The sequence below is a fragment of the Talpa occidentalis genome, unplaced genomic scaffold (assembly GCF_014898055.3).
Source record: "Talpa occidentalis isolate TD23 unplaced genomic scaffold, MPIMG_talOcc4v2.1 talOcc4.14, whole genome shotgun sequence".
NCBI classification, from domain to species: domain Eukaryota; kingdom Metazoa; phylum Chordata; class Mammalia; order Eulipotyphla; family Talpidae; genus Talpa; species Talpa occidentalis.
In genome coordinates, this window is record NW_023601433.1 from 34,021,459 (window position 1) to 34,039,638 (window position 18,180).

Genomic DNA, 18,180 nt, shown 5'->3' on the forward strand with positions numbered 1-18,180 from the left:
TCATGCCACTTACATATTTCTACTACCTTTTGAACCAATCCTTCATGACATAGTCAAGCAACCTCTGATTTTTGGAAAATAGTTTTCCACAGGATTTATCTGTGCTTCTCCTTAGTCCCCTATCTAGAGCATGTTTGCAATATATCTTGAAGGCTTAGTGAAGGGGAAGTTCATTGAAGTTAATTATTCCAGCTCCTATATTTGTATGTCTTTAGGATGAGTGAATCAGTGGGATGATCTTAAAACAAATAAACCATAGAGCAGTTTTTTTCTTAAATGTAGTATAGCAGGCCTAAGACCATTTCTTTAGTATCTCCTGAATTTATTAAGATAAAAATAATAGCAAACATTCATTGAACCACCAGGCACCTTGTTAAGTGCTTTCTCTGCATCACTTAAATTGAGAATGACTTTTATCTCCTTTGCAGAGGGTAAATGAGATTTTGAGACCACCACAGTATAAAATTCAGTTTTAGTAAGTAGTAGAATCTGGATTCGATCTTGAGTCTGTTTGTTCCAAAGTCTATGCTTTTAACTACTACAGTCACTATCTCAAATATTATCTCTGAACATTTGCTAATACTAAGGAATTAAAACCTGGGAAACAGCTGATCTTGGTGTACATAGCAGAAGTACCCTAACTGATTTTTTGTTAGGAATGTGCTGCACAGACAGTAATTTTATAAATGCCATAAACATGTTAATAATATGAATGTAGAATTTCTTGATACCCTCCTAGCTTTGGCATGCAAAGTGCTTTATTCTTTCCACAGCATAAAAGGAATGAGCAGCCTGTTCCCATACTTGATCCTTTGTAAATGCTCTTTACTCCTGACTGAAGTCTCTTCTCTGAACTTGCAAAATTTGTAGCTAAATCAATTTACTGCATCAGCATTTCATGTAGGATTGTTTCATGGTTCACTACTCCATGGAAAGTTAATAATTGTTAAGCAAAACAAACACCAAAAAGGTTATGTGACCAAGAAGTTTGAAATGTCATAATCAAAGATGTTTTAAAAGTTGTTTTTTCTCCTCAGGGGCTTTATTCTGTAAGTCTGCATCACACATCTTTTAGAGCACATTATTATGTGGCCACCATTATCAGCTACAAGTGAAGTTTTAAATTTTATATTGATTTTTATTCATATTTTACTACCAAATCATCCTGAAACATTTGCCAAGTAGTTGTCAAATTATCATTTTAACAAATTTATGTTTATATTGTTAAGAATAAATGTCTCTATGTACTCTCAGAAAATGATTACTATTTCAGTTTAAGTGAAATAAGAATTGGAATTTCAGTTAGATTTGTTTTCTTTCTTTGTTTCCCCAGCTGTTGAGAAATATCCCAATGTGAAGTTGCACTTTGGCCACAGACTGTTGAAATGTAATCCTGACGAAGGAATGATCACAGTGCTTGGGTAATCAATCACTGGTTGATCTTTTGATATCAGAGGTGAAGGTTTAGAGTGGAGAATTGTATCTGTAAACTTTGTTCTTTGGCTATTTGGGTTAAAAGATTACTAAAATGGTATCTCAAATAGTCCCTAGAGTCAAAGAATTTTAGGGCGAAAATAGGCCATAGATGTGTCCTGAATACCATGGCCAGTTGTTTTTTTTTGATTCTCATGTTCATTTACTCCCCCAAGGTATTGAACACAGTTCACTACATCTGTTTCAACTCTTTCCTCCCTTCAAATGTATGACCCTTCAATGCCTGTTTTGTTTGCCTTGCTTTAACTCTTTCCTCTCAAGTTCCAAGGCTCATTTCCCATTCTTGGGATATGTCATGGATTGATAGTTCATTCAACCGTCACTTGTGAATTCACGTCTCTAAAATTAATCTCTTTAGCCCAGGCCTCTGTTTTCATTCTTATTGCTTATTTCAATCCTAATCAATGTCAGTGTACCATTAAACATTTTCACAGGTGCATCTTGCAATAATCTGAAACACATTTACAACTTGGATCATCTATTTGTTGATCATTTGGAGTCTCACTCCTGACTTCCCTAGTAATTAGAATCATTTTGGATGTGCCCTTTCCCTATTTTATGCCATTAGTTCTATAAACACACCTCAGTCTTCCTGCTCCTTCCTGCTGTTCTCAGAGCCCATGTCTTCCTTCTCCCTAAGCACCACAGTGCCCGAGCTCTTGTCCCTGCACTGGCCACTTCAGTCACCTCGTTGCTTTTCCCCTTGTTTTGCATTCTGCCCCCACTTTAGTAGGGCCACAGCAGAGTGAGATTGCTTGAATCGTCATGTGTCATCCTTTCAATGGAAAAAAAATTGCTCTTTTTCCCCCAGAATAATGTATTTAAACATTTTGTTTTAACATTCAAAATTCTCTTCTCCCCTTCCCTCCTTTCTTTCCATACTATCTTCTGATATCCTCCACTCAAGCCAAACATATTGTTCCTCAAAAATCCTAATTATTCATATAATCCCTCTATTTGGAAACCTCTGCCTTCTTTTCAAGATTTTCTTCTTTTGTGCAAGGAATTCAACTTTTAGTAACACTTCCATGGATTAGCATGTCTTCATTAATCAGGTTGGCTTTGTTATTCTCCTCATAAATAACCTGTGATTGGGTATTATCAGCTTTGTTTTATGGCAACAGATTCAAAGCTCTAAATCAGATTTCTAAAAGTGAGTAGTGGCCCCTATTAGCCATTATATTTTTTACCCAAATAGAGATACATCACCATTTTCACCATGAAACTTTTTTTTAGATGGTTCACTTTATTTTTTTTCAGATCTGACAAAGTTCCCAAAGATATTGCCTATGACCTCGTTGTAGGATGTGATGGAGCCTACTCAACTGTCAGAACTCACTTGATGAAGAAGCCTCGCTTTGATTACAGTCAGCAATTCATTCCTCATGGGTATATGGAGTTGACCATTCCACCTAAGAATGACGACGTAAGGCTTTCCTTTTTTTTGCTTATCTACTTTCCATAACTCGACAGAAGCATAACCTCCTGAACACATTCTCAATGGCAAGTCTTAGTTTTCTCATTTCCTGATTTCCATGTTAAGCCATATGTGGTCTAAAACAAATACATTGCGGGTATAATTTATATTGTCATAAGCAAATAATTGTAGTATCTTTAGGGAAAGTAAAATTCCCACAGAAGCAGTAAGGGCCTTGTAAGTAGAAGTAAACAGAGCTAGTTATCTGATTTGCATGTGAAACATTCATTTTGAAGTTATTGATTTAATCTATCTGAAATTGAAATATCTGTAAAATTGCTAGTCAAATTGGAGTAGTGATATTTATATACCAGATATTTACCAAATTGTGTTAGCCTATCAAATCTATATTTTAACATTTAAACTGTTGTCTTTCTATTTCTTTCAGCCCATCAAATCTATATTTTAACATTTAAACTGTTGTCTTTCTATTTCTTTCTCCTGTTCACAAATTTATTTACTAATATTTTAATTTTGATTTTATGGTTTCAGGTAAGCATTGATCTCCTGGCCCAGTTGTTGATAATACTGGACAATAAAATAACAAGATTCTGTTGAAAAGTTGTTTCAAACTTCAGTGAAATCATAAATGTTAATGTAGATTTAGTATAGCTATTTATTGTATACATATTCATCTTTAATACTAATAATTAGTGGTTTATAAAACATGGTATTTTTAATAAATGGTGATTCAAAATATTTATTTTAAAAATAGTTAGTGACTTATATAAACACTGACATAGCAGTGTGAACAAGACATGGGAATAATTTGACATGCCCCCAAAATTGATCCTATGAATCTCTTTCCCTGTTTCCTTCCCTTCCTCCCTTTCTCACCTCATTTTTGACTCTCTGTCTCTTTTTTTCATGTAATAAATATTTTCATTCCATTTCTGATGGTTGGAGTGGGGAGGGAGTGAGAGATTGGGTGAGTGACAGGGTTATTATATGAGAGACTCAGCATAAGGCTGATTTTGCATAGCAAAGATTTGTGGTGAGGGAATCAACAGAATATGAGGAACCTGACTATGGCACCGCTGTTGAGCAAGAATATCTATTGAAAGCATGACTTGGTAATAAAGAAGCTGAAATTGTAAAGTTCTATTTTCTAATTAACAAAAATATCATGAACATCAAAATATTCTTGGTGTCATAATTTCTACATCAAAACAATATATACACTATTTATCTATGTTAATGATGAAAACAGGAGGAATTTTTTTAATATTTCAGGTTTTTTTTAAAGATTTATTTTTATTTATTTATGCATACAAGAACTGGGGTCTAGGCCAGAGGAGCGGGGTGGAGGGGGTGGTGAGAAGATTCACCAGAGAAGAGTGGGGAGCAGAAGAGGTAGATTTACTGAAATACACTGCTGAGGGGAGCAGCAGACAGCAGACAGGAGAGGTCTGCTGCATCATGTGAGTCAGCTCCCTGGCTGGGGATCAAACTCCTGGCACAGTGGCTGGCAGTCGCTCCATAGCACTGAGACTTTAACCCCTGCACCTCCAGGGAGTCCCCTCTTTCAGCCTGTTTTAAATCAGTAGTTTCAACCTTTGCTATTACAGTAATGATAAATCATTTTCATCTGTCATTTTTCCAGCACTATCTTTTGAAATTCTAAAAAGTTGTAGGAATGGGCTAAAAATAGCAAGTGGGAAAAATGAAAGACATTTGACTTATCCAGGGTGACTTTCTTACTCCCCACCTAAAATGCTCACTTATGCTGCCTTCCGCTTTATTCAGCAAATTCACCCCCACTCAGGAGACAATGTTCTCCACTTCTTACCTACCAGTTATTTTAACCCTCCAACCCTACACATTTTTTACTTTTCCAGCTTTTATCAATATACTTCTGTTTTGGCACCAAGTCACGATTGTCTCTCTACCATTTAAATAGGCATTAAAGATAAAAGATTTGAGTTTTCTTATGCATATACCTGGCCTATTCAACTGCATTGTAAAAAATATCTGAAGTCAAAGAGTTATGCTCTTATTCTTTCTATGTCTGTGTGTTGAGCTTTCTTTGGGACTCTGGGAATTGAAAAATATTAGGAATAGTTTCTTCTCCTATGACACAAGTGACCATAACAGAGTTTGAAAAAGTTAGCTGGGAGATCATGGTGCTTTCTGTTTCCTTACTATTTTTAAAATGAACACATAGTAAGTGCTTTATAAGCCTTTGTAAAAAATTAATGCAATCTACATAGCTGGAAAATAATGGAATATTCTTATGTATATAATACCCTGGGAACCTCAAGTATTTGAGTTAATTGGATCTTTGTGTCAATTGATCTAGTCAAACAATCAATATTTATTCAGGGATTATTGCATAGTATTGGGCTCACTAAAGAGAGAAGACAAATCTACTTTTTATGTTGTAGGAAATAAATAAAGAGGCTTGCTTGTAAAATTTTGTGATGTCCGTGAATATTAAATGTGGGATCTTTCTATTCACACATATACGTTCCAAAGTAAGGTGAAAAATGAAGTGTAAAATTATCACACACATATATGCACAAATATATAATTTATGTATTATATTTATTCATACACATACCACACACACATATACACATATATATCTGCATGTGTGTGGTTGTGTGTGTATGTACATGGAAATAAAGAGAGAAGGAGAGAGGGAGAGTATATGTGAAACAGACCTAAGCTTGAGTTTATGAAGTCAGAACACAATGTATTTTCTAAGATATAATCTTTTGTCTTATACAGCAATGGATGGGTACATCACCATTCACGTGGTGCTATATAAATTACTATGGCGACAGTTGTAGCATATGCAGAGTCAGCTTTATAGATATACTTCACTAATACAACATTTATATCCCTTTATATTTCCTCAGTATGCCATGGAACCTAACTATCTGCATATTTGGCCTAGAAATACTTTTATGATGATTGCGCTTCCTAACAAGGTAATATAGAATTTCATGCCAAGTAGTTAGTAATAAAAAACCCAGTTAGTTTTTATTATTAATCTTTGCAATTTTTTACTTTAGTACTTAGTAATGTTCCTACTTACTTTTATACTGGGTATGTATAAACCTAATGTTATTGCTTATTCTATTTAGTGATCATAACTTTGCCACTTTGTGATGACTGAGAGAAAACCTGAAGGAGATTTAACCTGCAAAAATAACTAAAGGGAGTTTACATATGGTGGTGCCTACTGTCTTCTCTTAGAGACAGTCTAGGAAAAAATGGTCTCTAAATAAAGCTGAAGGTCTTTAAGGTCTATAGGACTCTGGAATATACATAATCCAGAAAAAGCAGGGATGTTCATTTATTGGACATTAGAAACTATTTTGCTATATTGATGTAACTATTTCTCGCATTAGTTTTTTTCTTTCTCTTGATAGCAGTTTTAGGGTCCAATGTCCCATGAGATGATCTTAAAAGGAATAATAGATGTTGCAGGGAAGATTGAGGGTGTAGGCCAGAGGCATGGACGTGAAAGAATTTACTAGAGCGAGTGGAGAACTGAAAACACAGATAATGAAATACACTGCTAAAAGAAGCAGTGGGAGAGACAGAAGAGGTCTGCTGTGCAGAGGGGCTCGAGGCTCTATTTATACTCCAGGCATCATTGACTGGTTAGGGTGAATAGTCTTGGATGTGTCCTGACTGATGATCTGGGTGACATAATGGATCATCAGCTCTTTGGATCATCAGCTTAATGTCCAGTTCCCAGGCAGTCCCATCCACTCCCTTTGTTCATTGAACCTTCTCAGACTTGCTTGCTGGGCAAGGACTGGTGGCTTAGTTTTTAAATTTAGTAATGATACCACAACAATAGAGGAAAAAGGAGAGGAGAAATGAAATCCAACCAACTTAGTAACAATGTAAGAGGTGCGGTGTTTGCTTGGTGAAAATGCCCGTAATTTATGGTGTGGAAATTCTCTACAACCAAGGGTGCCAGGAAAAACCCTGGGACTTGGTAGAGGTTTTCTTTGGGAGCAAGAGAAGAAGGCAAGGATGCCCTCCTTTGTTTCTAAACATTCTTTCTAGCTTCCCCTCGCAAGAAGCTGGTGAGTTAGCATTCCATCTTCAGTGCTGCCAAAGCCCTGCTCCCTGTTCTCTTTCACAGGGTTTCTTTTCTTCTTACAGAACAAATCTTTCACATGTACTTTGTTCATGCCCTTTGAAGAATTTGAGAAACTTCTAACTAGTAGTGATGTGCTGGATTTCTTCCAGAAGTACTTTCCAGATGCCATTCCTCTAATGGGAGAGTAAGTTTTATGATGTGTAATTATGTCTTATGTTCCATGGAGTATGAAAACTCCATGCACAGCCAGTTTCCCTGGGAGTCACCTAAGTCCAGTGTGCCGCAGACACTGACTATGCTGCCTTCCACGCATGGGTATAATCATCTGTGGCAGAACAGACAGCAAACAGCCTCCAGTCTCAGGTCTACCACTTACTAGCTTTCTTACTATGGCTTGCTATGTCTTGGGCCCCTCATAGTAAAATCGCAATAAATAATAATACTTGCCTGAAATGGTTGTGACAGCTTAAGGAGATCATGATTATAAATTATTCAGCATAGGATCTGGCACATATAATGTTCTTCCAAACTGACAATTACATTAGTTTTATTAGATAGATCATCACCTTCAGTCCATCTGTTTCTTTTCTTTTTTTTAAAGATTTATTTATTTATGCTCAAAGAACTGGGGGTACAGGCCAGAGATGCGGGGTGAGGGGGAGAGGATTCACCAGAGACAGAGTGGGGAGCAGAACAGGTGCATTGACTGAAATACACTGCTGAGGGGAGCAGTGGGCAAGACAGGAGAGGTCTGCTGCACCATGTGCGTAGCTCCCTGGCCGGGGATCAAACTCATGCTGCAGTGGCTGCAGATAGCTTCATAGAGCTGTGGTTTAACCCCTTGTGCCACCAAGGAGGCCCCTTCTGGTTCTTATCATCATCATCCCCTTTATGGGCCTTGGCATTTAGTCTCATTCAGTAATGCCTTTGCTCCCTTGGACCCTCCCTTCTGAGTAAGACTTAGTTTCTACCTCTATCAGGGTCTTCATGGAGGTAACATAAAATTGCAGGAAAAGCCAGATTTTAATACTGTTTCTGCTCCTTACTCCCTTGAGTCTCAGATTTTTCATCATTTAAAATGAGCAACAGGATACCAGCCTTTTAGGGCAGTTGTGAAAATTAAATAAGTTAATTACTTTAAAGGGCTAGCCCATTGCCAGTTCAAAGTAGGTCTTTTAAACAATTATGTCTTGTCCTTTCCTGTAGACTAATTCAGTTACCTGCACTAATCTCTCCTTGAAGGGAACCTTGAAGGAAATTATCTGCCCACCAACTTTTAGTCCTTGTATACTTTTAAAACTTGTTCTGTGGCTACTTTTGGCTCTCTAGTCAGATTTAAGATCCTTGATTATCTCCTACTATTATCTCCTACTATTATCTCCCTACTTATAGCTTCTGAAAACTTCTGTAAATACTTGACAGATACTACTTGATTACAACTGCCCATTTCCAAATAACATAAATAAATTCATATTAATTTTGGTTTGTTTTGGTTTAATTAAATGCACAACAGCATCTTGATTATTCCATGGAAACCAAAAACAGAACAACATATTTGAAATTGTATGTTCTTTATGTAGGATGATGAAATTTTTAGGACATACAGCACAGACATATTTCAATATATTCAACTGCGGGCAAACTTGTTCTTATTGGATGTTATCACTGTTAACACAGAAGGTATTTAAAACAATGGAATTTGGGGACTGGGAGAAACCTCAGTTTACATCCTGGCATTTCTGTGTATTTTTCAATGAAATACGATATTAGTAAAGTCAATAAACCTGAAAGAATTATGTAATATAAAATATCCAGCTTAACATATTTGCATCATGATTATTTTCCTCTGAAGGGAAAAGCTGAAACAGGATTTCTTTCTGTTACCTGCCCAGCCCATGATATCTGTAAAGTGCTCTTCTTTTCACTTTAAATCACACTGTGTGCTGATGGGAGATGCAGCCCATGCCATAGTGCCTTTTTTTGGGCAAGGAATGAATGCGGTAAGTTCCTTTTCCCTAGGTATGTTTCTGAAATTTTTCTAGATCAGAGTTAACTATACAATTTTAAATAAAAAAGACATAGCTAAACTTATGCTCACAAAATCTCTGTGACATCAATAAATTCAACAATCATACCAGCTGTTTAACTAGATTGATCACTAACTATAATCACCTTGGGGAGCTTGACTCAATAATTTAATACAGAAAAATACCAAAAAGCATGATGGTATTCTGTTAGAAAATGTATCAATAGCTTGAAATTTGGAAATTTGAATGTCAATAATATGTATTTTCTAGAGATTATATATAAATATATTAATACCAATATTTATATTTTTATGAATAAGTTTTTGCTCTTCATTATTCTGTAATTTCAATTTCTTTTTTTAAGTATGAAATTTTGACATTGTTACATCTAAATTAAAATTCTTGAGTGCTGATGTGGTGTTTAGAAACAAAATGCTTTGTGGGAGGAAAATTTTCTTTCATGGAATGTGGTTGTAGTTACCCTTTTTCAATTTTACATTTTCTTTTAAATATGATGCAGTTTCAAATTTCCTTTTTATCACAGCTGTGTGCAAAACATCAACACAGTTCATCATGAGATGAACATTTGGGTTTAATGAGATACTTTACACTGTAATTTTTGTGTTTTTTGGAAAAGTTCACTTTTCTGTTCATTTTTTAACAAGTAAAATGTGGTAAGTCTCATGTGATTTATCCTTAGCTATAAAAAATATAATAGGATCAAAGAATATAAAGATCCCAAATTATCTGCATTTATACACTATAAATTATACACCAAATTATACACAAATTTATACACCAAATTATACACTATCTTTTTCAAAGGACAGAAAGATACAACTGACAGGGTTAGACAAAGCTATGAAACAGTTTAAATGTTGAATACTAATGTTTCATGGAAACTTTATGATTCTGACTAGAAAAATATTTCAGAACATACATAGTGTTCAAATAGTGAACATTAATTTTTAAGATTCCTAAAACAGTTGTCTAAGTTGACAGCTGGTGACTATGTGTGAGAGAGAACTAGTAGCTTTATAATCATTAGTCATGGATTGTTTGGTGATGGAATACATATTCCAAGTGTAAATTGTTTGTGAATATAATCAATTATATTTTCTATGAAGTAGTGGTAAAGATTTTGTTCTATATAAACATAATTATTTATGTTTTATGAAAACATAAAAACACAATGATTTTAGCATAGGTGATATGTGCCCTGTCTCTGGCATTAGAAGATCTAAGTTCAAACCCTGGCTTCAGGATTTATTGAAATATGTTTTTGCATAACTAAACTTACCTATCTTATCTTTACTTATCTTTACTTCCTTACCTATAAAATTGGATTTTTAACAGTACCTCCATCAAGAGATTCTTGGGGAATGAATGAGTTAAAGACTGAAAATGTTATCTCAGCCTAAATGGTATCTCACCTCTAAATTCCTATAGCATTAACATTATATGAAAATGACAAGTAAATTTGTTTTATATGTAATCTCTGTAATTGATGCAATGAAGATTTTTTCTTTTAACTTTTACATATAGTTTTATTTTATTGTCCCTAAAACTCTAGTTTGAATTCCTAGAGAGTAGAAACATAGATTTTTATTTTCTTCTTTCCCAGTGCAATTATCATAGTCTCATAGTGATTTTTGTGGGCTTCTTGATATTGGAAATTTTCTTTAATTTTTATTTGTAGGAGTTAAATTAATATAAGAATCTATCCTGTCATTAAATTCTAAATGTGGATCATAAAGGCCTGAATAGATATTATATAATTCTAAAATTTGTGGTAGCTGTTAAGTATTTGTGGTAGCTGTAAGTATTCTTATTTCTGGAAGAAGCATTGGAACTCATCAAAATTTCAACTGTAATTTAAACTATTGATCAAATCCCAAGCCATTATTTACATATGTAAATGTTTGTATATATATGTATATATGAATTAGGAGAAGACAGAACAATTAACCATACAATTGATCATCTTTTTAAACAAATTCAATGCTGTTGTGCTGGTTGAGAATAAACATTCTATGAACTATACTCACTAGTGGAAATTCTTTTCAAAATTGTTATGAGTATTTTATTATTTCCAGTTTATTTTTTTCATTTTTTTATGTTTCAGGGTTTTGAAGACTGCTTGGTTTTTGATGAATTAATGGATAAATTCAATAATGACCTTAGTAAGTAACATTTCTCAACTGAATATGGACTAGCCCTGGTAATTAATTGTAGACTTATTTCTGTTCTTGGGATATTCCAAACTCATGATGCATATTCCTTGTTTATGATTATAAACTTTTCTACTAAGAGTTCAAGGCCACTATTGTTGTCCATGTCAGAGAAGGAGCACCCAGAGAGGGAAACATAATTTTATTTAAGGTTCTTATGGGGAGGTCTATGCAGTGAGTCTGTCGAGTCTCATAAAAAAAAGTTCTGCATACCAATGTTTAGTTGCGATCTGCTCCTTTCCTTCCCTTTCAACCCAAGAAACACTTACTGTCTTCATCTACTGGAGCATGATCACGGAAACAATTCTAGAAAAGCCACAGCTTTCTTGCTTTTAGCCTTAACAAAGGTAGCATCTAATATTTGCTTTTGATTAAAACTGGTCCAGATAATTTGTCAATTTTACAAATTTTGATGTTTTTATATGTAATTCTGAAATTAAGTTGAATTAAATATATATAATCTTTTAGCAAAAGAAATTGCAAGCAATATCTTGAGAACTGAATAACTTTTACTGCTTCTCAGCACCATTGTTTTCAGATGTTACCTCCAAATTAAAGTCTGTTTCAGGGAAAGAGGAGATTTAGAGAATTGAATTTAAATTTAAATCTACACCCATATCCCAGTCTTGATCTCCCCACCACAATATATTTAGCTCTATGAGTAATTCATTACACCTTTTTAGCCTCAACTGTTTTGTTTTGTTTTGTTTTCCCTCCATCTATCAAGAGGGAATAGTCCTTATCTTGCAAATATGGAAATACAAGTTTAGAAGCAGTTACTTCCCCAAAGTCATGTAATTAGAAAGTTGGAGAGCTGGAACTTGCATCCAGCTTTTCGGATTTTAGAAATATCTTTAATAACTAGAGTTGTTTGCCACCTGAAAGTTACATTATTTAGGTATTAATTTATCAAATATTTATGCAATATTTGCCATGTACCAAGATAATATTTCAAACATGAATAAAATATGGACTCTGCCCTCGGGAAGCTCATAGAATAATGATGGAACTGATGCTTAAACTAATGAGACTTCTTAGGTGCAAAAGAGAACAAAAAGTAGTAATTCTAAGAATTCTAAGAAAATAATAATTTACTAATTAACAAGAATATATTGATAAATTTATCTTGAGTTTTTTTTTATAATAACAACAGTAGATGCCCAGGTTATTGTTCAGTATTCGTAAATTGTCATGTGGCATGGTTATCCATAGTTTAAACAAGTTAGAAGGAACATTAGTAGGAATATACTGCTTAATTTGATCTATATAAAGTCCAACACTTTTTTATAAACTGTTTTGGAAAAGATGAATTGTTTAACTTTATTTTCAGGTATGTGTCTTCCTGAGTTCTCAAGATTTAGGATTCCAGATGACCATGCAATATCAGATTTATCCATGTACAATTACATAGAGGTGAGTGAGGAGAATTGACTTCATTCCATGGGATTGTTAACAGATATTATAAGAACTTTTCTTTAGTTTTTCTTTCTAACCCCATCTCATACATGCTGCATCAGAATGCATGCGTTGCATGTGTGCATACACACATATGCAAACACACACACACACACACTCATGCATTTTTTATACTTGGTTGGATAACAATCATGTAGTCATTGACAATGAGCCTCACACATCATCTCCACCTACATTTCAGTGGCACTTAGAAGGTAACAAAAACGACAAAACATCTGATTTAAATCTCTGATAATTCACAGACTCAAATTTTAGGTAATTAGAGCTAGTAACATGCTATTTTAATTAAAATATAACTTTGATAGTGTTAACATATTTTTTAAAAGATTTATTTATTTATGCATGCAAGAATTGGGGTGCAGGCCAGAGGTGTGTGTTGGCGGGGATGGTGAGAGGATTCACCAGAGAGAGTGGGGAGCAAAACAGGCAGATCGACTGAAAATACACTACTAAGGGGAGCAGCGGGTGAGTCAGGAGAGGTCTTTTGTACCATGTGGGTAGTTTCCTGGCCGGGAATCAAACTCATGCTGCAGTGGCTGTGGATAGCTTCATAGGTTGTATCTTAATCCTTTGCTCCACCAGGGAGGCCCCAGTGTTAACATATTTGAAAATATAAGAAATATTAAAGTATTTCTTCACTCTGAACATCTCAAACTTCAAACTCACAGTAACTTTAAAAATCTTTTGGGCTTTGTGTACTGGAGTAAGAATAATAACAGAAATTCATAATCAAATGATTGGTGTTCTGAAGAAAAACATTGCATCTTGAATCAGTCACATATAAAGCTCATGATAAATTCTTGTAGTTATAGTTTTTCACTAATCAAACTAAAACATTTGCAAGATAAATTTATTTATTATTTTTTTAATGATTTATTTATTTTTATACAAGCACTGGGTACAGTCAGATGTGCAGGAGGGTGAGAGAATTCACCAGAGCCAGAGCAGGGAACAGAACAGGCAGAATGACGAAATACACTGCTGAAGAGAGCAGTGGGCTCAATAGGAGAGGTCTGCGCACCATGTGGGACCCTTGCTGGGGGCTGGGGATCGAACAGGCGCTGTAGAGGCTGCAGGCAGCTTCCCAGCCCAGCACTCAACCGCTGCGCCACCAGGGGAGGCCCACAAGATGAATTTAAAGAATAGATTGAAGTTGTTTTCATTCTCTTCTGAAAAAAGAAAATCATAAAGTGACCTTCAACTTGAGCATAGTGAAGGAAATTCTATAAAATACTGAAAGTCTTCATTTATGTCTCTTGGCTGTGTTACTTTCTCTCTTGCTGCTGGGTTTTTATTTACTTGTAGTTCTTGTTAAGGTAATGTTGGTTCATCACAACTTTATATGATTCATTGGTATAAGTTCATAACTCTTCAGTTGTACATCACCAGAACACACCCACCACCAAGGGACCCATCATCATCCACCACTGTCCACCGGGTCTCCCCCTCCCTTTGTTCTCCATCCTCCTCCTCTTATTTTGATAATCTTAGTTCTACAATCATATTTAATATTTTAAAACATGATAGCAACCACACAATATTTGTCCTGAATTTGTCATAGGTCAAGATGGGCATACCTTGAAGCAGATTCTTTCTTGCCATAAACAATGTTTTAAATCAACCAAGAAGCAACAGAAGTTAGTCACATTTCTGGGTTCTCAAATTACCTTTGGTTCCAATTGAACAACTCCTTTGCTGAAATAGAATTCCCATATTAACTGAGCAAAATAGAGTTCATTAATAGGTCTTGTGTAATTGGGCTACATTTTCAAGTAATGTCCTATAGGGCTGAAAAATTTTGGGACTGACTGTTATGGAAATAAGACATTATTTGAATAAATTTAATCTGACATTAAGATGAATGAAGATAAAGAGCAATAATATTATGGTGAAGAAATAATGGTACTTCATTCAAGATATTCTTTAAGACTTTGCTTTGTTGCAGATGAGAGCACATGTCAACTCAAGATGGTTCATCTTCCAAAAGAACATAGACAGATTTCTTTATGCTATTATGCCATCTACCTTTATTCCTCTCTATACCATGGTAAGATTAAGATTTAAAACTTTTCCTCATTTTGATATTTTTCAGTCATTACAGACCACATAAGAACAATTTTTAAACTTCCTTACAGGTGACCTTTTCGAGAATAAGATACCATGAAGCAGTGATACGCTGGCGCTGGCAAAAAAAGGTTGGAACAGTTTACTCTTTAAAAAAAAAACTGATATGTTAAAGTTCATAGTGTGATGTTTATGTTTACTTTAGACAAACACGGAAATGACATTGCAAACACCAAATATATACTTTATAAATTAAAATGTCCAAATGAATATGACCTAGCTACACAGAGGGCAGAGTGCCTAATGAACAAAATTACAATGGCAAGTCTATGAGCTTTTGAAAGGAAGAATTTTTTTTAAAGTGATGTTAATATTTCTAAGCTGTTTATTTTAGTAATGTGACTTTTTCATTTTATTTGGAAATTGACTTTTGTTTCATGTAATTCTTTCATGGGTTTAACTTTTAAAATTGGACAGAATTGAATCACTTATAAAACAAAGTCTCTGCCATATTCATTTTGGATGGTTGACCCAGAGATGCCAGTAAGTGGACATTCAGATTTCTGATCTTCTATTTTGGAAATTTTACAACTTCATTCATTCAACAAATAGTTGTACTTAGTATGCAGGCACTGAACTGAGCATGGGAATGGACAATAAGTTGTCCCTGCCCTTCACGTAGATCAGAGCCTAGTTGGGGAGACAGGCAATGGCAATGGAGAGGCACACAGGGCTCCCGGAGGAGAACCTGGGTGGACCTGACAGGGGAGACTAGAAACACCTCTCCCACATCCAGGGTGAGAATGCCAATATTTCAGCGGAGTTGAAGATAGAACACACATATGGGAATAGCCAGAGGCAGAAATGGAATATGAAGCAGAATGTTAAACATCCTCGATATTATCTTGAAGGAAACGGGAAGACTGAAGGAGGCTCAGACTCAGATGCTGTTTTTAAAATGATTACTTTTCCGTGAGGAAAATATGTTGGAAGGAATCAAAATCTGTTCATACAAAGATGAATAAAATAAGGTCCCTGCCCTCAAGGAGCTAAAAGTCTAATGGGGAAAGAAGAGATAGTGACAGAAAATGCAGGACAGTAAGTGCAATGAGAGAAAGCGGTAAAGAGGGTAAGGAATCATACCTGACCAGGACTAGGATAAACCTGTGTTTTTTGTTTTAAAGATTTATTTTTTTATTTATACAAGTACTGGGTACAGTCAGAAGCGCGGGAGGGTGAGAGAATTCACCAGAGCCAGAGCAGGAACAGAACAGGCAGACTGACGAAATATACTGCTGAGGGGAACAGCGGGCTGCAGGAGAGGTCTGCGCGCCATGTGGGACCCTCGCCGGTGGCCGGGGAACGAACTGGCGGCGCTGCAGAGACTGCGGGCAGCTTTGCAGCCCAGCGCTCAATGGCTGCGCCACCAGGGGAGGCCCAAACCTGTGTTGTTTTACTATAGGTGGCAAAGATGCTCTGCTTAATGTCTTTGGGTGTTTACATCTTATGAGTCACAGAGGTCATTAGGCCTATCAAGAGACGTCTTGGACATTTTGTGCAAGGTGTAAACTGTCACTGAGTCATTTTGGTTTCTGCAAAGAGATCTAAGAATGAATTCATAGCTCTTTTTTATAAACTCCTTTTTTACCCTTTGGCCATACAAAGGCTGACTAAGAATTCCTTATACAGAACACAAGGATTCAGGTATTTCTGGGGAGAGAGAGAGAAAGGAAGCTCCAAATTCTTGACCTTGCAATTCATTGAAGTCTTTTCCTAGTGGTTATGTAATTAAATTGGTAATTGTAATTAAATTGTAGACAGCTTCATTTACGTATAAAGTCTATTTTAAGATTTTAATCTCTTGACAAATGAAATGAGAGTTCTTGCTGTCTTTACAGGTGATAAACAAAGGGCTATTTTTCTTTGGGACACTGATAGCCCTCGGTGGTACCTACCTTCTAGTGCGCTCCATGTCACTAAAACCAATGAATTACTTGAGAAGACCTTGGGACTGGATCACTTACATCCAGAATACAGGACATGTCTCCCTGCAAGCACCATGGAGTTACTAGGACAAATTTCCAATCTCATTAGCGGGTGATGTGAAGATCCTTAAGTAGCAAATTGTGATTTCTCTGTAACCAAAACTAGGATCAAAACCATGTTTCCATCATTATATTTAATTTTACTAATAGAAGATATTTGTCAGTTGGTAATTAAATTTAACTTGAAATTTCTGTATTAACTGCAGTTATTGAAAAAAAGCATTTTAAAATGGGAACACTCCTTTCACACCACACTACATAGGTCCAGTCATTCTAAACATTTAAGTTCAATGGCTAAGATTTCTTTGACTTCTCAAAAAGTAAGATTCCAGATCACTGATCACACTTGTTGATTAAAGGTCATAATAAAAGTCATAATAGGATGGATTTAATACCTTGGTTTAAAAATTTCTTCCTAGCTGACATGTTAACTGCACTTTACATCACCCAAATGGAACTTATTTAAGTACAGCGTTTAGATTCACTTGATAAAATTAGAAATGTAGAAGGAATTCAGGGAGCATTCCAGAGAGCTACAAAAGGAATTGATTTTATTTTCCAGTTTTCAAATGCCAGTATTAAATTCTAAAGATTTTTTTAAAGGCAGTTAATGCCATATTGAGAGGAAAGGAATGTTTTATTTATAAACAAAATACTAACTTATACAAGATAAACATATAAACATGAAAACACACTTTATTCCACTTCAGATGCTCCAAAGTAATTTACTAATTTATTCTTGAACTACATGCCATAGTTGAATCAGCAATAAACGTGATTTTTGGAAGTTTATCTAATGAAATGATTTTGTTTCTTTCTTATACAGTAGGTCAACTAATCATTTAAAAGCCTCAAACATGTTTAATTATGTAGATATAGTCAGTAGGACAGTGATCTAAGCAATAAAAGTTAGGCAGAAATATGAAACGATTAAGTCTCTTTTCTAATCCATGTTTGTTCTAAAAACAAATTCATGGGAAAATTGTCCTCTTTTTTAACAACAATAAAATTTATATATACTTTAATAGAGTACTTCACTTATTTTCATCCCTGTTCAAATGTAGAATTTGCTTTGTTATTCACTTGGAACTCCTTTTCTAAATCCAGAGCTCTTGACAATATTATGGGAAATTATTAAAAAGAAAAATCATCCTGCAATATCCATATTTGAAATGAAATAGGTAAAGGTGCTTATCTACCATCAACACTATTTCCTCCATGTACAGTGATATGCTTTATATAGCAGTGGTCTGAAAATTCATATTGCTTAGTGACATCATAGTCATCTTTGTGCTTCACTCTG

At 35.1% G+C, this 18,180-nt stretch overlaps 1 protein-coding gene across 1 annotated transcript in view; it reads left to right on the plus strand.

The window, feature by feature from the left end:
- KMO (kynurenine 3-monooxygenase) overlaps positions 1–17,866 on the plus strand; it is a 39,466-nt gene extending 21,600 nt beyond the window's left edge. Inside the window, 11 exon segments of the mRNA XM_037511467.2 lie at positions 1,334–1,421; positions 2,755–2,920; positions 5,833–5,904; positions 7,097–7,218; positions 8,887–9,034; positions 11,187–11,244; positions 12,623–12,705; positions 14,714–14,815; positions 14,904–14,963; positions 16,731–16,868; positions 16,871–17,866. Of these exon segments, the coding sequence (XP_037367364.1) occupies positions 1,334–1,421; positions 2,755–2,920; positions 5,833–5,904; positions 7,097–7,218; positions 8,887–9,034; positions 11,187–11,244; positions 12,623–12,705; positions 14,714–14,815; positions 14,904–14,963; positions 16,731–16,868; positions 16,871–16,933 (1,100 nt within the window). The 3' untranslated portion in view covers positions 16,934–17,866.
- Positions 17,867–18,180: the final 314 nt, after the last annotated feature.